The 22,820-nt window shown below is 48.1% G+C and overlaps 1 protein-coding gene across 4 annotated transcripts in view; it reads left to right on the plus strand.

The window, feature by feature from the left end:
• The first annotated feature begins 1,483 nt into the window (after nt 1-1,483).
• The window catches only part of XIRP1 (xin actin binding repeat containing 1), a 33,836-nt gene continuing 12,499 nt past the window's right edge, over nt 1,484-22,820 (plus strand). Inside the window, exons 1-5 of one of the 4 annotated variants that reach the window (XM_018089208.3) lie at nt 1,484-1,566; nt 2,940-3,085; nt 4,331-4,385; nt 5,767-6,177; nt 6,988-7,069. In XM_018089208.3, the coding sequence (XP_017944697.3) occupies nt 2,958-3,085; nt 4,331-4,385; nt 5,767-6,177; nt 6,988-7,069 (676 nt within the window). In that variant the 5' untranslated portion in view covers nt 1,484-1,566; nt 2,940-2,957. Of the gene's footprint in view, nt 1,567-2,939; nt 3,086-4,330; nt 4,386-5,766; nt 6,178-6,987; nt 7,070-13,512; nt 13,647-22,820 lie in introns of those variants that run through there. The other 3 variants (XM_018089212.3, XM_018089209.3, XM_018089213.3) reach the window with 3 other exon arrangements.

The raw sequence follows: 22,820 nt of genomic DNA on the forward strand, positions 1-22,820 counted from the left end.
TTTCATTCTGTCAGCCAAATCCTCCTCCTCCAAAATAAATAACTAACAAGGATGCATCCCAGCCTGAGAGATGTTTTGCCCATGCAATTAAAATCCTTCTACCCTCTAACAGGTTTGTGTATTTATAGTCCAGCAGCTACTGTACTCTACCGGTATTTTCCCATTACCATGCAGGGCACCCTGCACAGTCCTCCAAGAATTCGATCTGGCTCAGTGGGGGACATCCATCAGGTCAGGGAGCCCCTGCTTGGCACAAATCTGAGCATGTACAAAGCTGAGGCTGAGTTTTAGGCTGGTTCTTAGGCACTGCTGCAAGGAACACGACTGATAGCATGAGAGGAGTCTACCATGTGAAACCAGACTTGCTGGATCTATCCACAGGACAGAGAATTAAAATCATTAGTGCTTCTCAGTTGTTTTAGATGCTGAAATAAAAGCTCAATAAGGAGGTTTGTTCTAGTAAGAGCTGAATCACAACACACGGAGAAGTGCAAGCTATTATTTCACACAGCAATGGCACAGACACTCAATTTGTTTATCCAGATCTACTTTGCCCTGGCTCACTGGCTTCTCATCTCAAAGGTTCCTTGCTTAGCTTAAGCATTTCTGAGTAAATTATTTTCCAGCTTTTGATGTCACATACAGCTTTTCTTGTTCATTATAAACCAATGCAGTGATCTGCTCTTATTTGTGCACTGGCTTTGCTGCTTGGTCAACTTTCCAGCATGAGTAGAATAAATCCCTGAGGGAATTTCACAGTAACCCAGTTACTATTAGGTGAAAAGCAGCTCTTTTTGTGGCCATGATGTTTTCTGAGAGGGTGAGTAGGGTACTTTTGCCAAACTCTGACTTTAATCACGCTTAGACATCAGCTAAATCAAATCTCCTCAGGGAGGCCTGCCCTCTACTTCCCCCAGTAATGAAGTATTTCAATTCATTTCATCTGGACTCAGGCCTGCCTTTCGTTTTTGCCAGGAGGAGCAGTGTATTCCCTGGAGCTGTTAACATCCCAGAGAGATGCCTTCCCCTGCAGCTCATGCAGAACCTCCCCAGTGAAGCCACAAGCCCAGGGGACTAAGAGTTGAGCTGAAAGCTCTCTCTGGTTTGGAGGATGGATATATGACCTGGGCCAGAAGCACCCATTTAAAAATCCCCATGCAGACAAGCTCGTTCCTGCTCCTCCTGAGACAAGGTGGGGACATGGATTCCAGCAGATTCCCACCTAAATCAGAATCCAGGTTAGGGTCTTGATGGCTGTGGGTACCGCAGGCAGGATTTGAACTTATCGAGTGTTTTTATGAGGAAGAACGAGACCTCAATAATTGGTGACAGGCTGACAGGAGGAGGGAGGAGGCCTCGTCTCCTCCACTCTTCAGTGCCAGCTCTCCAACTCACACCATCCCCACTTGCACATCAGCTTTTAATATTTAATTGCAGCTTTGCCAAGGGACTTTGCCTCCTGTCTTGCAAAGGAGGGGGAGAGGAAGGAGTCAGGAGAGTGGTGCTGGAGAGCCCTGAGGAGACTATCAAATGGCAGCTCTCGGGTGGAGGGAAGCGCTGTAGCATGTAAGTGATTTTACACAAAAAACCCTCACAGATCATGGAAGATGGAATGAATTAGTATCAGAAAAATCCTGCAAACCCTTAGCAACTGGGGGATGCTGAGCTGGTTGTGGGAACTGCTCGGGGTGGGCTGAGGAGAGTATTTCCATCAAGTGCCTGTACTGTATTTAAGGAAAAGGGCAGATAGGGAGCACTTCCCTCCTAACAGGCTCGTTTTTGCCACGGAGTAAATCCCTCGAGGGCTCTTAACCTGGAATTGTTTAATGTTAGACACCACCGCAAAAACAGGAAACAATCCCCAAACTGTGGGAGGTGGGAGCCTGTGATCTAACAAACCTGTCTCTTCTCTAACATCGTGGGAAATGACCTGGAAAATAAAAATAAATTTAAAAAAAAAATTTAAAAAAAAAGCAACTAGTGAGAAATTTATCTCCCTCCCTCTAGACTTGCTTTCAGATGTCTTAAAGGCATGAGAAGGGAGGTAGAGATCCTCAAGCTGCTAAATGACACCCCTATCCCCCAAGAATCTGCCCTTCTTCAGTACATCTGGAAGTGGACACCCAAGCACGGGTGGACAATGACTCTGGACGCTGACTAATATTCAGGCCAGCGCCAGAGAAATCGCTGATGAAACATATTTTACAGGCAACGTGGCTTTTAGAACAAATACTTTCAAAATGTAAATACAAGTATTTAAAAATCCCGCAGTTCAAGTGTCTGTGTCAGTAATTAAAAGGCAATTACAAAGAACTTGTAGGTCCCCAGAGCTCTGTCTAAATTCAGAAAATGAACCCCAGATGACCCAATGTACTTCCAAGTGTCAGATCAGTCACTGCAAATACAATGCCTGAGACTTCTGCTGCACATTTTTGAAGTCTGGAAAACGAGAACATTTTCGGCAAAAGAGGCCAAGGGGTGCTTAAATCTCCAGTAACTGCCTGAATCCAGAGCTGGTTCAGGTCTATGTGACATTGGAAACATAAGAAAATTCTAGCTAATGATGAATATACAAAATGCCACCAAATAACTTTAAATTATTTAAAGCTAATTGTTCTTCACATCCTTTCCTTCTCACTGTCACAGAGATGAACTTGGTGATCTAAGAGAAGGGGATAAGTGGCAGAACTGAGTGGATAAAAAACATTCCCTGCATTAGGAGGGATTTAATTCAACTTGTGTCTTCTTTAACCCCATTTTAGTTTTTCAGAAGTGAATTTATGTGATGAGGTTTGCAGATGTATCAGTGAAGACAGCATTTGTTCCACAGCCTTTTACTGATGCACCAGTCCCCTGAGTGGAGATGGACACACTAACTGTTGGCTTCTTTCCCCTGAATCTTCACATCCAGCACCATAACCTTTGCTCTCTTGTTTCAATGCCAGCAGACAGAAAACATGGAAAAAGCTGAGAATCTGAGGCCAGCTCAGTCCTTTCCTTCTCTGTTCTGTTCTCCAAGGAGCAATCCAGAGCTCAGAGCAGTTCTTCTGAGGAAAGCTGTGTCCGTCTCTGAACTGGTTGCCAGGTGGGTGGTTAATCTGTGGCTGCAGTTGAACTCAGACCTGAGGGGCTCCAGGGTGGACTCTCCCTCTCCCATCTCCATAACAAAAAAATGTCACTCAGATAAAGTCTTTCCCAAGCACAGCATCCCAAATTGTCAGGTCTCAAGGAAGAGGTGGGTATTTTCTGCCACAAGTGCTCTTAGCTGTTATATATTTCCAATGCATTATTATGTCTTGGAAGACAAGTCCTGATTTAAAAGCCAGACACACTCGACAAAGATCACTAAAGACAATGACACAGAAGAATTTACCCTCAACCCCAATGACTGGAGCATTCCCAGGTGGACAATTTAAGCTTTTAATCTTGATAGTCTGTAAGGTGTCACGTGGGAAAGGAGCAAATGCTGGAGAGATAAGCTGATGAGGAGGCAAGAGAGGTATGGGCATTGCATCCCCTCCTGGTTTCTCTCAACTGTCTCTAACCAAAATGCTCCAGGGAGAGTCACATTTCAGTCCAGGCACCTTAAGGGCTAATTTCTCTTCTGGTTACAACCCATGACTGAGATCAGACCACAACACTGCCACGCGTGAGACAAATAAGATTAGGAACAGAGCCCAAAGGACATCCCCCTCAACATAAGAGTGACAGAGCAGCTGTCAAATCTGTCTCTTGAACTTCCCCGTGGGACAGTTTAGTTCTGAATATCCCAAACTTGGTTAATTTTCAATGTAAATAGCCATCTATCTGACAGAGTCTTTGGAGAAAGCTGGGAGTGCACTCCCCTCAGCAAGGAAGGGAAGGAAGGTGGTTTCTTCTGCAAAGGTCTCACTCATCACCTGTGTTGTATCAGGTCAGGTACTGACTTGGTAAATCACTTCATATTAGGCTAAAGCTGAATAAACTGACCTTCTGGAAAGCCTGACTTCAGCTCCAAGCTATAGGTCAGCAAAGTGCAAACCTCTTTCAGGCCATATAACCCCCCAACACATCCTCCAGCAGTGGAGAGATGGAGCGCTCCAGGGACACATCTGCATGGAGCTGGGGAGAAGAGGGCTCACATGGATCCAGCAGTACTGCACTGACCTAAAACCGGTCCTCTTTGGGGGGTTTCTCACATCTCTCTCACTTACCAAGATTTGTTTTGGAGTCTGTTGGGTTGGGGACTTCCAAAAGGTAGGGGGAAGGCAGAACGAGCCCGTCCACAATACGAAAAAATACATCCAGGCTAAAAAAGGTATTAAGGTCCCATCTCCTGTCTTCCCTGCAGGTACCAAAGCATCCTGGACTGTGACAGAAACATGACTAAGCAAGAACATCCCAAGGTGAGAGCCAAAGGGGGACAGGTTTTCCCAACGACAAAATGTTCCAGTTCTTGGCAATTAGAGACAAACCAAAACCTAACATTTTTTACAATATCCAGTGCTGTTCTGAGGACACCCCAGAACAGGTTAGATCCAATTGTCTTTTAATAGGTAAAGTTGGACTGGCACATATACCATGCTACAGGATGGGATGGAAAATTAATGTATAACATTCAGGTTGCTCTGGAGTGAGTACATTGCAGGGGTAGAGACCACCAGCAGCTGTAGGACCTGGCAGAGGATTTAGTACTGGTTAGAAAGTGAGGGAAGGATCCAGCCTGAGGTAAAGGTACACAAAGTCATTAAGGCACCCACTGGGCTGGCAGGGATGACACTCAGGCATCTCTACCCTCCTGCACCACCAGCTGGAGGTTTTTTGAGGTTGCCCTGTGTGTTTCAAATGACACCTACCAAAGAAAGTGGGTGATTGTGTCATTCTACCCCAGGGTGCAAAAATCACTTTCTTGGTGCTTTTGACTGTAATGGGACTTAGACATCAAGTCCACAGGTAGATTTTGCTCACAGCTACATTTAGATGTCTATTTCAGAATCTTACACAAAATTCCCCCCTAACTAGAAGCTGTTACTACTTTTCTCACATCATGGCAAAGGTGCATCTCCCACCAACCAGTGTCCCTTATGTCATACTTTGCTTGCAAACTCATTGGCATAAGGTGCAGTTTTCAGCTCTGTGTTTGCATGTTAAGTACTGCTTTGTCACAAGGGGCCACTTACACCCTGGAATATAAATGATAAAATAACTCCCTGGAAGGCAGATACTCTGGACTTTATTCAACTGATCAGAAAAAGCTGAATTTCACTTCATTTAAAAAAAAAAAAAAAAAAAAAAAAAAAAAAGGCAGAATCTGAAAATTTTTATTTTCAGTTCAGATTTTAAAGAAGAAACTTGAGGTTTCTTATGAAATGATATGGGGGTGGGGGGAGGTTTCTGGCTGAAAACACAGTTTCATAGAGTAGGGGGTTGGAGATGGGAATGGAACAATGATCCAAGAGGGAAGACAACCACTCGTCATATTTTTTCTACTCCAAGGCTTCCCTGCATGATCATGGACAAATGAGGAGGATACTCTGGAAATAGGCAAGACAGAAACTTCTTCCACACTTCAAAAAAGGGCTAGAGTTTAGACTGTGTCCCTGACATTTACTCAGAGAACATAAAGCAGAAAGTGATGGGATACGCTTTCATTCCAAAAAGTTAGGAGGTCAGTAGATGTGATGCTTGAAGTAGAAGAGTGGGAAATAAAAATTTCACATGATTTGTTACTGAAGTTATATAAGAACCAATTTCAGTGGGGTTTGGGGTTTGTTTGGGGTTTTTTAGCTCATGGAGAGAAGATATCCACCACAGGCCAACGTCCTTTCAATGGGGAAAACCTATGCCTTATCTCCAAGTCATCCCAGCAATATGTGCTCAAGCAAGTCCATGGAGGGTGTTCCCATCCCTAACATTGGTGCCCCAACAAGGAATCTCAAAGGACTCCTGACCAACTCTGACACTCCCAAAGTCACTCCACGCTGTAAGAGGTTACCTTGTGCTCCACTGAAGACACCATCTCCCAAAGGCCTTTTGAGGATGAGGGAGCCTGATGCCAGCACCATGACAACCATCCAGCCCCTGAGCATGGAGACCAAACCCCACAAAGACCCATCCTTCCTTTCCTCTCTCCAGAGCATCCAGAGGAAGGCACAGTGGAGTCCTGCCACCATTAAATGGAAAGAGTCTTCTGCAAAGGTTAGTAGATGTTCTTCAAAAGCTCCTGGAAATAATTTCCTTTGGGTGTCATCATTATAAGTGGTTGGGTTTCATGGTGGTGCTTCATCATCCACTGATGTCAATCCCTAGGCTTGGGGAATAGGCTTTCCTGTGGAACTTTATGTCTAGTGCCATCCAGCTCTGGGTGATTTAATGGTCTCGGGGGCACAGGTCATATGTTCAACAAACTATTCCTTGGGATGATCCTCTTCCTGGAGGCAAGGAATTGATAGGAATGGGCAGCCTAGATTGGAGAGAGACCCACATCAAGGAAACATGAGAGATAATATCAACATAAAATTGACATCATCTGGAATACTAATTATGGATGAGATCCTGCCTGAAATGGTCATGTTCATCCCACTGCTGTGTGATGCCAGCCCAGCCCAGTGATGGCTACTCCACATGAGGGACTGGTCCTTCACTGCAAATACAGCAAAGGGCATCTCCAATCACTACTGGGTTTGAGACACTAAAATCTTTGTGGGAGCTGGTAAAGGAAGTGGATGGATAATCCTGACTCTGAAAGGTGGCCTCAAAATCAAAGATGGGTAGAGAAAATACCAGTTAGCTCTGGAAATGGGGCGGGTGGGGAGCAAAAAGCTGTGAAGCACAGTATTGGAGAGAACAGAGCAAAGCCAAGACTGGGTCAGGTTTACAGGAAAAGAAGGCCACCTTTGCCTCTGGAAAGCCTCCTGTGCTGTCACCTTCCCCACACTGGGCCTTCGTGCAGTTCCTCTCCCCTATTTGTGGGAACTTACCTGTTTCCCTGCTGTTGTTGCCACGCAGGAAGGGAAGCTGTCCCACGAGAGGCCCACGATCATCTCCTCGGTGCCAGGCACAACCGGTGACTCAGCCCCGGGCACAAGCTGTGAGTTGGATTTATTTTGGCTACAGGTCATCACTGCTACTCTACTGCCAGCTCTACACTTGCAACTGGGAAGGGTCTACTTGTTCCTTACGCATAGTTGCATTTCCCACATAACCCAGTAGCAGACACCGACTGGGTGATGCTGGCTGGGGATCGTGTGGATCCTGCCAGGACTGACCATGCAGGAATATGGCCAAGGATAGGGAGCACAGAAAGCAGATGACCCTGTGACTGAAGCCTTCCAGCCCTGATGGGTCCCACTGCACAGAGCTGGCAAATCCCAGCACAGCTGGGATCTGGGCCAGTGATGAGTCCATAGAGCCATGCTGGCTCTCCCTGTGCTGTTATCCCAGCAGTTAAAAATAGCTGCTATTAAATACCAAGGCAGAAGTACGTCCATGTTTAGTTTGGGATGAGTAATATCTCCCTGCACCTCAGCCTTGAGGATAGGAAGAGGGAGAGGTTCCTTTGTACCTAACTAAGGAGCTTTGGCTGGGCTCCTCTTTGAATTTGGCAGTGGTGGTGTATCAGACACAGTCATCCTTGGCTTAAGATAGGACATGTAAGGGATCCCTAGTGCTATGATATCATCAGGACTAAAGCAGGTCAGGGATATTTCAGGGCAAGAGGCATCTGTGAAGAGTGACAGATCCAAGATTTGCATGAGAAAAGGCTGAATTTTGCCAAACTTTATTGTTTGATTTGGGGCAGAAAAGGCAGCTCTCCAAAAATCCCATAATGACTGGATTAGAGACCACTGGGCCATCCTGCCTTCTTTGGGCCTGGATCGGGAATCCAGGGACCCCTTATACCATCTATTTAGGATTTGTTCTCTTTCCTTCCCATTTCTTTCTTGTCTTTGGCACAAGAAGGGGATAAAAATCACACGCTGCCTCGATTTGAGACACTGTATTTAATTACCCAAATACGTGGGAAAAGACGTCTCTTACACAAGCACACAAATGATGGAGCTGAGGTTTCCACAGCATTGCTGGGAATTTGTTTTAATGTCAAAGCACATGATGTCACCACTCTATCTAGCTAAACACTGTCACAGTGTTATCTGTAGTGTGCCTTTTACAGCGCGAGGAACGTCTTTTCCTCTGGCTGGCGAAGGATGAATCATGGTCTATCTTAGAGCCTTACACCACTCCCCAGCCCCTGACTCAAAGGCCTTGTAATAGCAGTGGCTTCATGTTGTTGTGCTTCATCGGGAGGGCTTTGTGTGAGGTCCTTCTTGGGAGGCAATTCCATCCATGGAGACAGGAATATGACAGCTACCGCTGATGTAGGTGCTGGATTTGCTCAGAGACAGGAGTTGTAATGCTTCCTAAAAAAGTCCAGGAACCCGCTGTCCCAAATCTCTTCTGGGACAAGGCACGTCCCAGGCTATACCTGTGCTGTGTTGCATCATTCCCATGGAGCGAGAGAGATGTCAATGCTCCACGAGCCTCAGCAGGGACCAGGGCAGGTCTTGTATGGGAACTTCCTCACCATCCCACAGGGACTGCCCCACAGCCCTTCCCCAGAGCTGAGGAGGGGACACCCAGCCAATACAGTGACCTGGGATGGGGAAAGCAGTGTCTAGTGATTTGAAGCCACACAATAATGTAAGTTAAAAGCAGGGTACAGTTCTCAGGGTATGGAGGACAACAGCTTGGCAGTGTCCAAGACAGCTCTGCTGACTGGCATTGGGCTTATCAGCAAATGCATGTCCATGCCACAGTTCAGAGCTGAGTAACTACACACAAAGTCAAAGCAGCAGCTGCTGCACCTCTTTCCAGACATGCCACAGTCACCTCTGAGACACTGATGGAGACCAGAGCATTGCTCAAAGGGGGAGGCTCCTACACCCCTCAGAAAAGCCCATTCCTGGGCAGCTAAACTGGCTGGGCTGTATCCCTGGTCATGCTGATGGTATCAGATGATCCAGAGGAAGCTGCCACCAAAGACGTCATCAAGTCACTAATTAAAGAGGTACAAGTGGCTGTAGTCTGCAGTAATGAGATTAAACTGAGCACTGGAATACTCACACGATAGAACAAAATTCTTCCTAGGAATGAAGATGGCAAATCAAAGCACCATTTTTCCCAAAGGGAGATGGTTGAGAGCTTGAGTTCTTTAATATTAAAAAGGAGAAAGCACCAGCTAATTTACTGCAGGTAGAGTCTGCTGAGTACTCTGGGTTTAAAAATTAACAACTTCTAGATGAATTTTGGCAGTCAGAGAGAGGAAATCGCGGTCAAGGAAGAGAGAAGAGGAACATGCATGCGGGCACACACACATATGCTTGTGCATGTGTGTATTAACACAGCTCCATTATTCAGGGCTTTCAGCTGAAGGGCACACGGGGATGTCACCTCGGTGCAGAGCAAAGATGAAACAGGAGCCTGACGTGACTGCAAACCACAGAGCATTCAGGCAGCCTCCAAAACGCCTGTAACCCACTCCTCCTCCTCCTCTCTCTTCTGTGTTCATTTCGACCTCTACCCACGGGGAATTTTCAAAGCGAGGAGAGGAGGCGAAGGAGAGGGCAGAAAGCAGTGGGGTCCCCCATCCTGCATGCAGGGAGACTCAGGTTTGGTTCAAGGTTTGCTCGACAGGGGAGGCTCCTTCCCCTGCTCGCTGCAGCACCCACACTTTCTGCTGCAAGGGGGTGCGGTGCCATCTAGCGACAACGAAACCTCCTCACTTCGATCCCAGAATTGGTCTCCGCAAGGATGCTCCGGACACTGTGTCCCAGCCCCGGCGGTGGGGGGAGGCTGCCACCCTCCCTGTCTCCATGACCTGGGGCTTTCAGCCAGCATCCTCCTGTCTGCATCACGCTGTTCAGCAGACGGGCTGGGGAGAACATCACAAGTGAACTGGAAAGATCTGAAAGGCGGGGGGGAAATGCTGATTTAAGATAAAAGGCTGCGCTCATGCTACAGACGGCTCTGAGTTCAAGGTAGCTCTGGCACTTGCAATGATAGAGGCTCCTGCAGTTGCAATAATCCTTAAAAGCTCATTTCCTTTTCAGCAGTTGCTTTTCATGGGCATGACAGGCGGGAGTTCAATGTCAGGACTCCTGTAAGTGGTCAGTCTGTCCAGCTCTCAGTGCTTGGTGCCTCTGGGCCTCAGACAGGAGGGAAACCCTGACTAGAGCACTCCACATCACAGAAAGAAGGGGCAGAAGCAGGTGCCATCCATTCTCTATCATCTCTCCCAGCCTCTGGCAGCTGGTTGGGGGTGCTGGGTTCACAGGTATCTTCTGGGGGTGCTGCCATGGGAGCATGCAGTGGTTCTCAGGCAATCATGGAGGGCAGGGGGGGATCAGACTCTGCTGATCAGCCTGGCCAGCTCTGCCAGCAATCAAAGCACACAGACTAGTCTCTCCTATTTTGCTTTTTCTGCAAGCCCTAGCCTCTGCTCTCACTCAATCTAACCTAAAGAGCCTTTCCCCTGCTAAGACCCCCCTGTCCTCTTCATCAGGCTTCCAGCAAGAGCTATCCCATCTCAGCTGAGGGCTCAGGGTTGCCATCTACTCCCCACCCCCGGGCTGTTGATCTCCTCCATCACATTCTCAGTGCCTTTCAGAAAATCCCAGTGCCTCATTGATTTTTTTTTTTTTCCTCATTTCCTGCTTTGTAATTAGTTGCTGTCTCCCAGACAGGGGGAGGAAACCCTTTCTCCAGGAGCTGTGCAGATCTGTCAGGTAGCTCAGATCTCTCTGGGTCGCAGGAGCAGTTTGCAGGGACACTGATGGGGACACACCTGGAAGTCACAACCCACAGCAGACCAGGTCCTTCACCTAGAGATGGAGAGACACAGCAGCAGTGTGAACAACCAGCCATGTGTGCAGACAGGCCATACACATGTTGCAGATGAAGAGAGAGCTCCACATAAATATATTCATGCACTCCTTGTGTTCCTGCTGGGCACATGCACACCACAACACACACATACCCACTGAGAGCTGCTGACTGAGCTGATATGCTCTGCCCTTCACCTCCTGCCTTTATGTTGCTCCACCCACATGGAATAAATAAGATATCTCAGGCCCCAGCCTGTCACTGTTTGCTGACACCCCTGGCACCCACCTCACGCTACCTGAGAGAGTGTGTGTTTGCTGACAGCCTGTGCTATCCCCAGCCCTTTGCCTCACCACTTGGCTGGCAACCAAGGACCTGCCTATCACCCTCCTACCAGCTCTTCCCTCCGACCCCCATTTATTGGAGGAAGCAACAAAGAGCACAGAGAGCACTTCAGAAGGAGGGGTGATGATCTTCTGAGGCACCAGGCTTAACACAGACAGCAGGGTAATTCCTAGCCTTACAGAATGTTTAAAGAAGCTGGGCTGTGGTAGGGAGGAGCAGAGCCCTTCCAGGAGACTCGGTGAAAGCAAGTGGTCATCTGGAGCTGGATGTCTTGTGAAGTGATTGATGTGATGTGATGTGATGTGATGTGATGTGATGTGATGTGATGTGATGTGATGTGATGTGATGTGATGTCACGTGGTGTTGGGAAGGAAACCACGTCACGTGCTGAACTGCAGCCTGGTTGACGTGGAGCATCCTCTCCAGGGACTGACACCTGCAGACCCACAGGGAGAAGAGAGGGGCAGCAGCCTCTCCAAACAGCCCTGTAGAGCTCCAGCAGAGGTATTCAGGAGGAGGGCACCAAAAAAGCTAAAGCATCTCAGTAATTGAAGAGGGCTTTGAAAAAGAGGGAGTGACTTTTCACATGGGCAGAAAGTGATAGGGAAAAGGGGAATGATTTTAAACTAAAAGAGGAGAGATTTAAATTAGATGTTAGGAAGAAATTCTTTACTCAGAGGGTAGTGAGGCAATGGAATAGGTTGCCCAGAGAAGTTGTGGACGTCCCATCCCTGGAATTCTTCAAGACCAGGTTGGACAGGTCCCTGAGAAAACTGGTCTAGTGGAAGGTGTCCCTGCCCATGGAAGGAGGTTGGAACGAGATGATCTTTAAGGTGCCTTCCAACCCAAACCATTCTTTGATTCTACAAATCTGGAAAATCAGCAGCAGTTGCTTGGCCCTTTGGAGCAAAAAGCCCTTTGAGGACCAGAGTTGTGCTTCATCTACTCATCACAACTCTGCTGAGATCTCTATGTGACCAGTATGCCGAGCTGAGATGGAGATATCCCTGTGCAAAAACTGTGCAAACACATTGCAAGAAGGGTGACAGACCTTGGACAATCACCCTTACCCTGTGTTTCTGATGGTGCACCGGGGCACAGGAAGGCTAAAACAGCTCCTGCACTGGCAGATAAAACAGATAAGATTTTTGCCCCAAGATCACCTGGTCCAGCACAGCTCCCACCTGTGCATCTCTGTCCCCCACTGCTGCTGCCCCAAGCTGTCTGGCACTGGGAGCTGTGGGCCATGGGCATGGCCTGGGAGGGTATGAGCAGAGTGGGACCCAGCATGGGTCTCTTGCAGCCCTCACCCTGGGTTTTGTGATTCTAAGAACTTCTGAGTGAGTGTTTTATCACAGGTGATGGGAACTTCTGGTACTGGCACAGCCAATCCATATCTTTCATCACCACAGGGTGATGTACGCCAGCATACACTCTCTAAAGGTGTCAGAAAAGTAAACCAAAAAGACAACAGCTGGGCCTGATTTGATATTACTGGGTACATCAGCCATACCCTTATCCCAGCCTGCTAATGGTGGACTACTAAAACAAGCCCCAGAGCCCTTGGTTGTGTTTGTATTTATTATTCAGCACAGCCAGGCAGGGTCTCCAGCTCTGAAACACAGTTGTACCCACCATTAACACACTAAAAATCGTACCCATTGCCAAGCTGAGCTTTGAGGGCATCAACAGCCCTCTGGGGCTGAATGCTTTATTATTATCCCTCTCCAAACACTTCCCAGAGCAGCTGCCTGCGACACCACATGGCTACAGAGGGGTTGCAAGGATGGGGACAATCCCCAGCCTACCATAAAGCAGATAGTGTGGTTGTCCTTCTTTCAGTCACTTTCCTAAAGTATTTTTTTTTCTTCTTAGTTCTAAAATATCACAGCTTATGAGGGAACAGGGAACCAGAAAATGTGGTTAATACCTGTCACCTGCCCAGCTTTTCTCTTAAAAGTTTGGCTGTGGCCAGAGGTGACAGGGGCCTGGCTGTGTGGATCAAAGCCTGAGGACATGACAGTGAGTCAGGGAAATGCCTCTTCCCCATTGCACCATGGCCTGGAAGCATCCCCCTTCCCGTACTGGGTTACACCAGGGGTATTTTGAATGAATAAATTCTGAAAATAAGCCAGGGCCCCAGCCTTTCCCAGCCTCTGTGCAGGATTGCTAGGACTCATGATTGACTCAGCCTGGTGGAGGAGCAATTTCACTCTTCCCTAAAAATAGACCAAGTGGTTCATCCTCTCAACATAGCCCAGCACTCAGCGATAAAACCAGCTGCCAGGGACCACCGGGAGGCAGTGAACAGGACCGAGGGCGTGGGGAGTGGAGTGGGACTCCTTGTAGGATACACTGAAGGCTGCCTGGCCGTGAGTTTCTCATAGATTTTGGGGCTGTCTGCAGTGTGACACACCTGTCGGGACTACAGAGACCTTCCTGTAAGTAATATTGGGGTAGATTAGAGTGGGGCGAAGTGTTGCATGAAAACAAACCTCCAGCTGATCCTGAAATGCAGGGCAAATGAGGGTGCTTAGCACCTTGTGCTATGAAAGAGAAGCTGCAGCTTCTGGAAAGCCATGGATTTTATTCTGTTGGCCCAGAGCTTGGTGAATCCCACTGTCTGCTGCAGAAGTTGTGTTCCACAGGCGGTGGCTTTGGTCTGGTTCAACACCATCATCTGGGGCACTTGGACACGTCCTAGGCAGAAACAGAGCATTGTGCTCGTGTGCTTTTCCTCTGTCTCGAAATACTGAAGTTCACAGCTTTGAGGCTTAAATTCATGGGGACAGATCTCAGCGTCTATTCTCTCCCCCCAAAAATACTGTTATTTACCACACCTCTGGTCACTGCGACCCCAAATAGGGGTAAGAATCTGTATGGGATTGGGTTGAGCTGGATGGACACTGGGGGTGGAGGAGACCTTTTCTAGACCCAAACCGTGTTCAGGACTGGTAGTGGGTAGGCAGCAAAGTGGGGACTGTTCAGAAGCAAATGAGCTTTGCTTCATCTTACATCCCCGAGGAACAGGAGGCAGGGAAGGTTTAGTTAAGGAGGGAATTTCTTTCCTTCCCTCTTCAATTTCCATTCCAGAAGGGGTTGAGAAATATGTTTCTGACCCTGAGACAAACAAAGGCTTCAGGAGCCTGTTGAGTCAGCAGGATTAATACGGCCATACCACTCCCTGCTTGTGCTCACGTGTGTGGAAGGTAACTCCAAAAATCTGTGCCACTCTGTAAGACAGACCAGAAGTGTGTGCAAATGTGTGTCTTATACCTTATTATCCATTTGTCAAATCCTTTTGGCTCTGAGGTCTGTGTTGTGGTCAACAGGAGAGCCAGGACTGCAGGTCCAGCCCCTCAGTCACTATGGGAAGGGCCTGACCTGAGCTGGAATTTTTTCTCTACTCATTTTTTTTTTTTTGCTCATGTAATGGGCAGTAGTTGACATTTCCTTCTGAAATTCCCATCCTTCAGATTGCTGCAGGAACAACAGAAATTCCGTAACTTTCCCCAGTTCCCTCCATGTCTCCAGTTTTCACCTCAATCTTTGCCGAAAAATATGTGAAGTAGCTTCAGATTTTCATCAGAAAACAGAGATTTAGGGAAAGAGTGGTGGAGTTTCTTTTCCTGTGCTTCTGGTACAGATACCACTTTGCAAGAAGAGAGAAAATCTGAAAACCCATATTCTTGCCCAGGCAAAGTGGTAGATAGTTCATTAGTGGCAGTTAAGGGATCCAGCCTGGGTGGAATTTGTTTTCAGCCCTTGAATAGTTGCAGTGTTTTGTAAGACACAAAACCTTCCTTTAGGGGGGAAACCAAGCAAGGATTCCCTAACCTTGTTACTAGGAGGGTGAAGATCCTTCTTTCAGCACCAGCTAAAAGTCCCCAGTCTGGGTTTGAACACAGTAGCAGGAATCTCTGCATTAAGTACTGTATCTTACTGGTATCTTACCCCTTTAAGCCAAACATTTCTCCCCTCTCCCATATTCTTGCTGGCAATTTGCCTTATTCAGAAACAAACGGAAATTCCCGGGAATCTCAATAGCAACAAGCGGGTTGGGATTTTCTCTTTAGAGGATACTGCTAAATTAGTTTGGGGCATGGCTGTTTCTTCCAAAACAGCATTGAGTTTTCTTGGCTGTCTGCGATAAAGGGCTGACAGCGGCATGGAAACACCGGGATAAGAATAGAAAGCCAAGGCAGGGTCTCGCAGCTCCTCGGACCGTGTGGCATCCCTGCAATGCCCCCACGTAAACACCATGGCATGGCAAAGAAACCCTTAAAGATGCATGCCACGGCCCTGATCCCTGCTGGGCTCTGCATCCCAGGCAGGATGTGAGGCCGGTGATGCTCACAGGGCTCGTGCCTGTTCAGACATTCCCAAGGTATCTCTTCCAATCGGTTAGAGAGGGCTTCCCTTAAAAGGTCTGGTATTTGCGGCATGCCAAGAAGCCCTCTCCTCAGGCAGAGATTATTCCAGTGGGCAGCCTGGTGTTGCTTTCCCCGGGGGATGGGGATTTTAGAGGGAGGGAAGCTGCTGTCGTGAATGGCCATCCTGGATTGCAGCCTGCAAGGGCTGAGATGCTGCGCTGCTGCGGGAGGAGGGAGAGCAGAGAGAAGATGCTGGCAGAGGGGTAAAAGTAGTCCTGATGGTGGGATAGGTGAACTAGGGAAACGGGGGAATAAAAACAGCGCTCGCTGGATGTCAAGTGAGGGTGTTTATCACCATTTCAGTGGAAAACCGCTCTGTAAATAACAGATGAAGAGTCACTGGAGGGTACGAGAATGGTGCTGGCGTGAGCGGGGTGTGACACGATCCCAGCGTGTCAGAGGGTACTGAGAGCCCAGCGACACAAAGCCCGGGGAGAGAGCAATTAAACATCCACTTTGCCTTTATTAACCCTTTATTAACTTAGCAGAGGAACACTGAGAATGAGGTATTGCCGAGCAGACAGTCAGGTCTCCACTTACCTTCTCTAGACAGTTGGTACCCAAAAAGTGAGGTGATGGGGTGATGCTGGAGCCCTCTCTAGGGAAAGACATCCCACAGCAGTTGGCCCACTCGGGAAGGCCACGTCCCCAACCAGCAATGCCACTCGCAGCTGTCCCTCAGCAGAGCTTCTTGGCATTTTTTTGGTGCCAGGAATAGAGTCCTCCACATTCCTGGATTTTTGCAAAGCCCAGAAATAGCCCTGAGCTGCCTTGGGGCAGATACTCAGGTCCGCCTGAGGCTAAATTTTCCCAGCTCTTCTCAGAAGCTCTTTAAATTACCTGAGGGTCATGATGCTGCTCCTGCAAAGTCCAGCTGACGCTGAGGAGCCACAAACATTTGCAGAAGTGATGGAAGATCACGGACTTTCATTTTGGAGGCGCTGGAAGTTGCAAAGAGATCTGATTTTGAAACTCAAGGGCAGGAAACAAGATATTCCTCAGCAGCTTTTTCCTTCACCCCCCCTCCGCCCCCTCAGATTTGCAAATGTAACTTTATACACGTGCAAAATGTTAATTATTAGACTATAATTTAGTAGGCAATTCCTAAAGCATGAAATGATAATTTAAATCTTATTTCCTCTTCAATACAGCTGGTCTTTAGTTACATTATTTTATTTTGCTTCTTTGTTTAGCACCTTCCTCTGGTTCTGGCACTTTTCAGCCCATTTCCCACCCCAGAAATTCATCTATTAAATCTGCACACCAGAGTTCCGCAAGTGATTGCAACATATGGCTTGCAGACAGCACAAAATCTTTCTTAAAACCTTTCAAAATAGAATTATTTATATATTTTTATGTGTGTTAGTCATTACATTTATTTTCTATACCAGAGATGTCCCCCATCTCCAAATCAGGGATCTGCTGTACATGATGCTGTACAAACTTATTTGAAAGGGCAAGGTGTACTCATGAAAGTTTGAAATCGGAAAAAAAAAAGTGTTTTTAAGTTGCATGATTCTTTTTAATCATCCAGCTGTAATCAGTGCTGTTCTCTACATCTGAGTTGGTAGGTGAACTTGTGAAAATCTTAGTTCTCACTTTTAAAGGTTGATTCCTAGCCCATATAGTTATAACAAACAGGCAACTTGGACCAAAACAGTAAAACAACACATGATTTCTATGTAAAAAGAACATGTTTACAATTGCCACTCTGTCACATAATGAGACAACCCATGGCAAAAAGAAAAAAGCTTGAATTTCAAATCCTCACGGTCCTTTGTAGGACTGAAAATGAGAGAAAGTACTGCAGTTTTCAAACAGAACAAAGTGTGATCCTGGCGTCAGGAGGGAGCACCCATGAGGGTAAGCAGGTGTTTTAGAGCATGACTCATCCTCAGTCTTTACTAGAGTCTGGCTAAAATCCCATTGATGCTCCCTGTTGCATCTTTGTCCTACCTTTTCTTCCCCTTCTTTCGGAGAAAAACACATGACATTTTAACATTCTCTAAAGCCTCACGACCAGGTCATGAGGGCATTGAGAAATAGCTAGAGATACTCTCCTGTCCCCAAATCCTCACACCTCCCTCAGGACTACCCCTCCCTGCTCACCTTCTTGGCAGCCTCCAGACTAGGGTAGCAGGGAGCTTGCCCCACTTCCCACTCCTTCAGCATGTGTCTCCTCTGGAAGAGCTTCCCTATGGACCAGGACCACTGGCTCAGGGGTTGGGGCAAAGGTTTAAACCTTTCCCCGCTGACTGAGCACCCCCAGTGGGCTGCCTGGCTCTTGGATTAAGCTGCAGCACTGGTTTCCCAGCCACCTTTTATGGGTGCTTACCCAGCCATGTAAATTCCCACAGCCCAGCCCTGGAGCAGTGCCAGTATTTGGGAGTCACTTTTGTCAGGGAACTGATTCTCCAAGAAGAAAAGCTGGTAGGAGGATGGGACAGATGTGATTCTGTACATGCAGCTGCGACATCCAAGGGCAGAGGCACTTCAAAATGGGGTCCCCATCTGCAGGGATGTGCTTCCAGCTTCAGGAGGGGTCACTGAGCTGCTGAGGTTTCACTGACATGCAAGCCAGGGACAAGCAGTTGGGAATGGGGACACATGTCCAGTCACACAGCCTGCATCAGGGGGCTGAGCTGGTCATGACCATCCAATTGGGGGTAGCCCATGGCTAGTCCCAGGCAGGGGGGAATAGCAGCCCCAGATTCCCAGGAAACAGCCAGCCCAGAGCACCACAAACCCAGCAGTATTTCCAGGTCAGTTCACCTCCATCTCCCTGGAAAAGAAAGTTGCATTCACAATGGAAAGATATCTCTATTTTGTCTCTGATTCCCCTGGTACTAAGGAGTTCCAGGACACAGGTCCCTTTGCTCCAACTGGCCTTTGAGTACTGGGGTTTTGGGTTCTGCACCATGGGATGCACCAAAGGCCTCGTGGTACCTGAGCCGTGGCACAGCCAAGGGGTGAGATGTCTGTGCTTTGGGCACAGGACATGCCAGGTACAGCAGCCAACACGGCACACCCAAAACTGACCTGCAGAGGAGCAACGTTGGGCAGCCACACAGCAGGTGATGGAGGATGCCAGATTCGGGGTGAGATGGTCGCACAGCACTGCTCCCTTCAGCGAGTGATGGAGCAGGACAGGACCCTGGCAGAACTTGCCCCACTGGACTATCCCTCTCCCCCCGACTCATGCAAGCCCTGTGCGAGCCCCCAGCTGATCTCGGCCCCCGTTACACAACCCCCAGCTCAGGCACTGCCCGTGGGGCGCACAGGGCCACACAAAGGGCTTTGCTTAGCAGCTGTGTTTGCTCAGGGCGGCTGATTTTGGGAGCAAAGCCGATGACATGTGGTTGGCCAGGCGACCCGGGAGACTGGTGCTGAGCTTGCAGCTTCCTTTTTTAATAGGTGACTCAGGCGCTCGGTAGCTCACTGGGGTTGGTGGTGGGAGCTGTGAAGGAGTGCCAGCAGCAGAGGTGGTGGACACCAACAGGTGGGTAGCGTTGCTTCTTTATAGGCTAAATAGGTTTAAATAGGAAGCAGAGTGACACAAAGCTGCTGTGTTACTGGTGAGATGGGGTTTTCTCAGGGGAGGGCAGAGGTGGGAGAGGTTTTGTTAGTGATTTGTTTTCCACTTGTTGGGAGCTGACTGTCAGATGTAACATGATTTTACGGTTCAAGAGACCTGTAATATTATCTTCAGTTGAAGACAGAGCAGTTGAGTGATTTAAAGGCAATAATTGAAGAGGAAGTGAGTGAACTTTTAAATGAATATTTAAGAATCTTTTAGCCCCATTGCCTTGCCTTTCCCCCCTGTGTCTAGAAGAACCAGTGAGTACAAAGGAATACAAGGAATTATTTTTTCCCGTTGCAAGTTTCCAGTTCCCACAGCCCTCCTTGCCTTCCCGGGGTGCGACTTATGGGGCAGAGAGGCTGTAAACTGAGCCCGAGCTGCACATGGGTCGGGCATGGGAAGAGCTCAAGAAACCCGACAGCTGCTCCCCATGGACAGTCCTAACATTGCAGCCCCTCACACGAAATGTGCAGATTCATCCGGCGCCAGGCACTGGCACCAAGGACATTTTGCCGACAAACGCCAGCGGGGAGGAGCATTCCCTGTATCCTTCACTTAGGCAGCAGAGCCGTCGGCCGCAGTGCCAGCCGCTGGGCGGGACGGGAGGAGGGGGTTTTCAGGAGCTCTTTCCTTCTATTTTAGCTCACAGGCGATGCTTTAATGCTGGAGGTATCTGGTTTAAAGTCCCTGGGGCTGCTGGTCAATCAGCGCCACGCAGGATGCATCACTCAGCGCTGGGTCGGATGCCGAATGTGCCAGCGGAGCTCTTTTGCTCAGCGAGGCAGAAATGTGGAGCCCAGCACAGGGTTCAAACTGGGCTTCTATCTCATGCGCAACAAATAACACCCTAAGCCCGGCCTGCATAACAACCTTTGGCTTTGCTGTAGCATCCCCAGCTGGGAAGCTCCCCGATCCCTCCCAGGGGATGCACCTTGCTCACAACTCTGGATGCGTCCTCGGTGCCGCTTGGATGCCGTTATCCACACACACGTGACAGCTCGGCTTTCTCGTTAGCGGAATGAACTGCTATTCTTTGGCTCTTATCTATAATTAGCAATTTGAAGGGTGGCAGCAGCCTGTTTCGTCAGGCGGAGACGTGTGGAGAGACCAGACTTTGTGGAAGCGCGGAGCCAGCCGCCCGCCCGGCGGGTTGGAGCGGCCCCTATCTAAGGCAGGCGGGGTTTGTGAGGAGTGATAAGCAAACAGAGGGCTGTGCACAGCCTGTGCACTGGAAAAAAAAAAGAAAAAAAAAGAGAAGAGAAGGAAAGAAAAAAGAAAACAAAGGCAGCGATAAGGGAATGGCTTCAACGAAAGCCTTGTATCTAATTATATCTGTCATTAAAACAAGCCCTGTGGCCTTTCATCCACCCAAGCTAACGGATGAAGGACTCAGCAGCACTGACACTGTGCTATTTTCCACTGCAGGGACTGGAAATATTCCTTCAGCTGCACTATTCATTCCTGGCTGGAGGGGTACATTGCTTTTCTTTGTGCAGTATCTCTACCTACAGGCCTGTAGGTCAATACAAATTATATCATCTCAGTGGTAATACCCATAGACTGGGGTGGGAGGAGACCAATAAATATCACCAGCCCCGCTCTAGGACGTGGGGATGCTTTTGCTAAGCGCTTTGCACCGAAGTGGTTACGCACAGTAACACTGTGTCAACCTAGGCAGGAGCCCTGCCTTGCCATGGCCCATCTCCTAGAGATAGTTTTCAAGAGAGCCACGGATTTGTGTTCATTTTCCCAGCCAGAAAGGCTGCAAATCTGTGCTTGGTTGCCTTTCTGCTTTGAAGCTAACAAGGCTCACTGTCTCCCCACTGCTCTTACTGGGAGGCTTAGCCAAACCTCATCACTGTACAAGGGAGAAAGCTTCTGCTTGCCAGGCTGATTGGACCCCTTTTTGCCTTTCCACTAGGTAACTGAGCAATGGAGGAGAAAAGAAAGAGATTCCCAGACAAGATTTTCCAAAGCCCTCCTCAAAGCCTTCTGCAGCCAATTCAGCAAATGCTGCAAGGCCCCTTCTGATGTCCATAGGACAAGGGGGAACAGTTTTAAACTAAAAGAGGAGATATTTAGATTAGATATTAGGAAGAAATTCTTTACTGTGAGGATAGCAAGACACTGGCACAGGATTCCCAGAGAAGTTGTGGATGCCCCATCCCTGGACGTGTTCAAGGCCAAGTTGAACAGGGCTCAGAGCAACCTGATCTAGTGGGTGGCATCCCTGCCCCTGGCAGTGGGATTAGAACTAGATGGCCTTTAAGGTCCCTTCCAACCCAAATAATTCTAGGATTCTATGATTTCCAGGATGCTGTTCATCTCAAAAATCCAGGATCTAGTCAAAATTTGGGGTGTCTTGAGTAAAGTGGGGAAAAGTGATGAAACCAGAGGGTGGTTGCAACCTCTCAACCTATCTCAAGATGCACCAGGTCTGCACCAGCCTTGCACTGTCTCCACTGGCTGTAGACAGATAGTTCCTTTTGACTTGGTGTTTAAGCTGTGGACAGCAGAAATCAGGGAAAAAGGTGCCATATTTACATGGTGACTTAGCAAAAAAAAAAAAAAAAAGGCATTAAGGAAATACCTTCTTCTGTTTCTGCTGACCTTCAGCAGAACTGGGCAGCTAAATGTGTATTGCATCCCACTGCTTCCTCATGTATCCAGCCTTGGTTCATCATCCAAATGCCTGCACATATGCAGGAGCAGCTGGAACAAAGGACTACAGAAATCTAGGGGTTTGGCACCTTCCAGCAGCACACTGGTCAGGGTCTGACAACTCACTGAGGCCCCTCTGCTCTTGTTTTCATGGCTTTTTGGTTCGTGTTTGTGCCCACAGGAACTGGCATTTCATTTGAAGCACCAGCTCCTGGAATCCTGTTAGTGTATAACATTAGCTGTTGTCAATTTAAAATAAAACCAGAGCAAATTTCCTTCAGCATTTTCTAGACAAACTTGAAAACCTGAACTTAAAATGCAGAAAAAAAGAGTCATGGGGTTTGTTATTTACTGATTTTCGTGATTTGAGGACTGAGATTTGAGGGCAAAGAATGCTGGAATGGCTGCGGTGCTTCTAATGCACACATATTAAAAAGTACATCAGCCCTTTCCTGGCTGTGCAATAGCTGGATTTGTGGAGAGAGAGCCCATTGTTCAAACAGAAAGCATTGCAAATACCACACTAAATCCAAATGCAGCAGTGCAAGCCTGCAGAGAACGGGAGAACCTTCTCGTGTTTTTACAGTGGTAACAGAGAAATTACAGCCCTGACTAACCTGGAGAACTGAGGTGCATCACGTAGGAGTAAAGCTCAGTACATGTCTCTGATGGGAGGTGGAGATGGCATTACCTAGCAGGGTAATGCAAAAAGAAAGTTCTTAGCTGGAATTTGGGGCTTCTGTGAAAACTGAACCCATCAGCATTAAATCCATTGATTTTGACCTGAACCTCTCTCTGGGGATGGACACAGCTTTCATCCTCAGTGGGAAGGGAAGCCCCCACTGTTTAGGGGGATGAGGACCAAGGGGGATGGAGTACAATAGGTAGGAATGAGGCACCATGGCCTTGACATCATCCAGAAGTGTGTGACTGCTCCAACC

This window comes from Manacus vitellinus, unplaced genomic scaffold, assembly GCF_001715985.3.
Source record: "Manacus vitellinus isolate BGI_N305 unplaced genomic scaffold, ASM171598v3 scaffold_12_pilon, whole genome shotgun sequence".
Taxonomy (NCBI): Eukaryota; Metazoa; Chordata; class Aves; order Passeriformes; family Pipridae; genus Manacus; species Manacus vitellinus.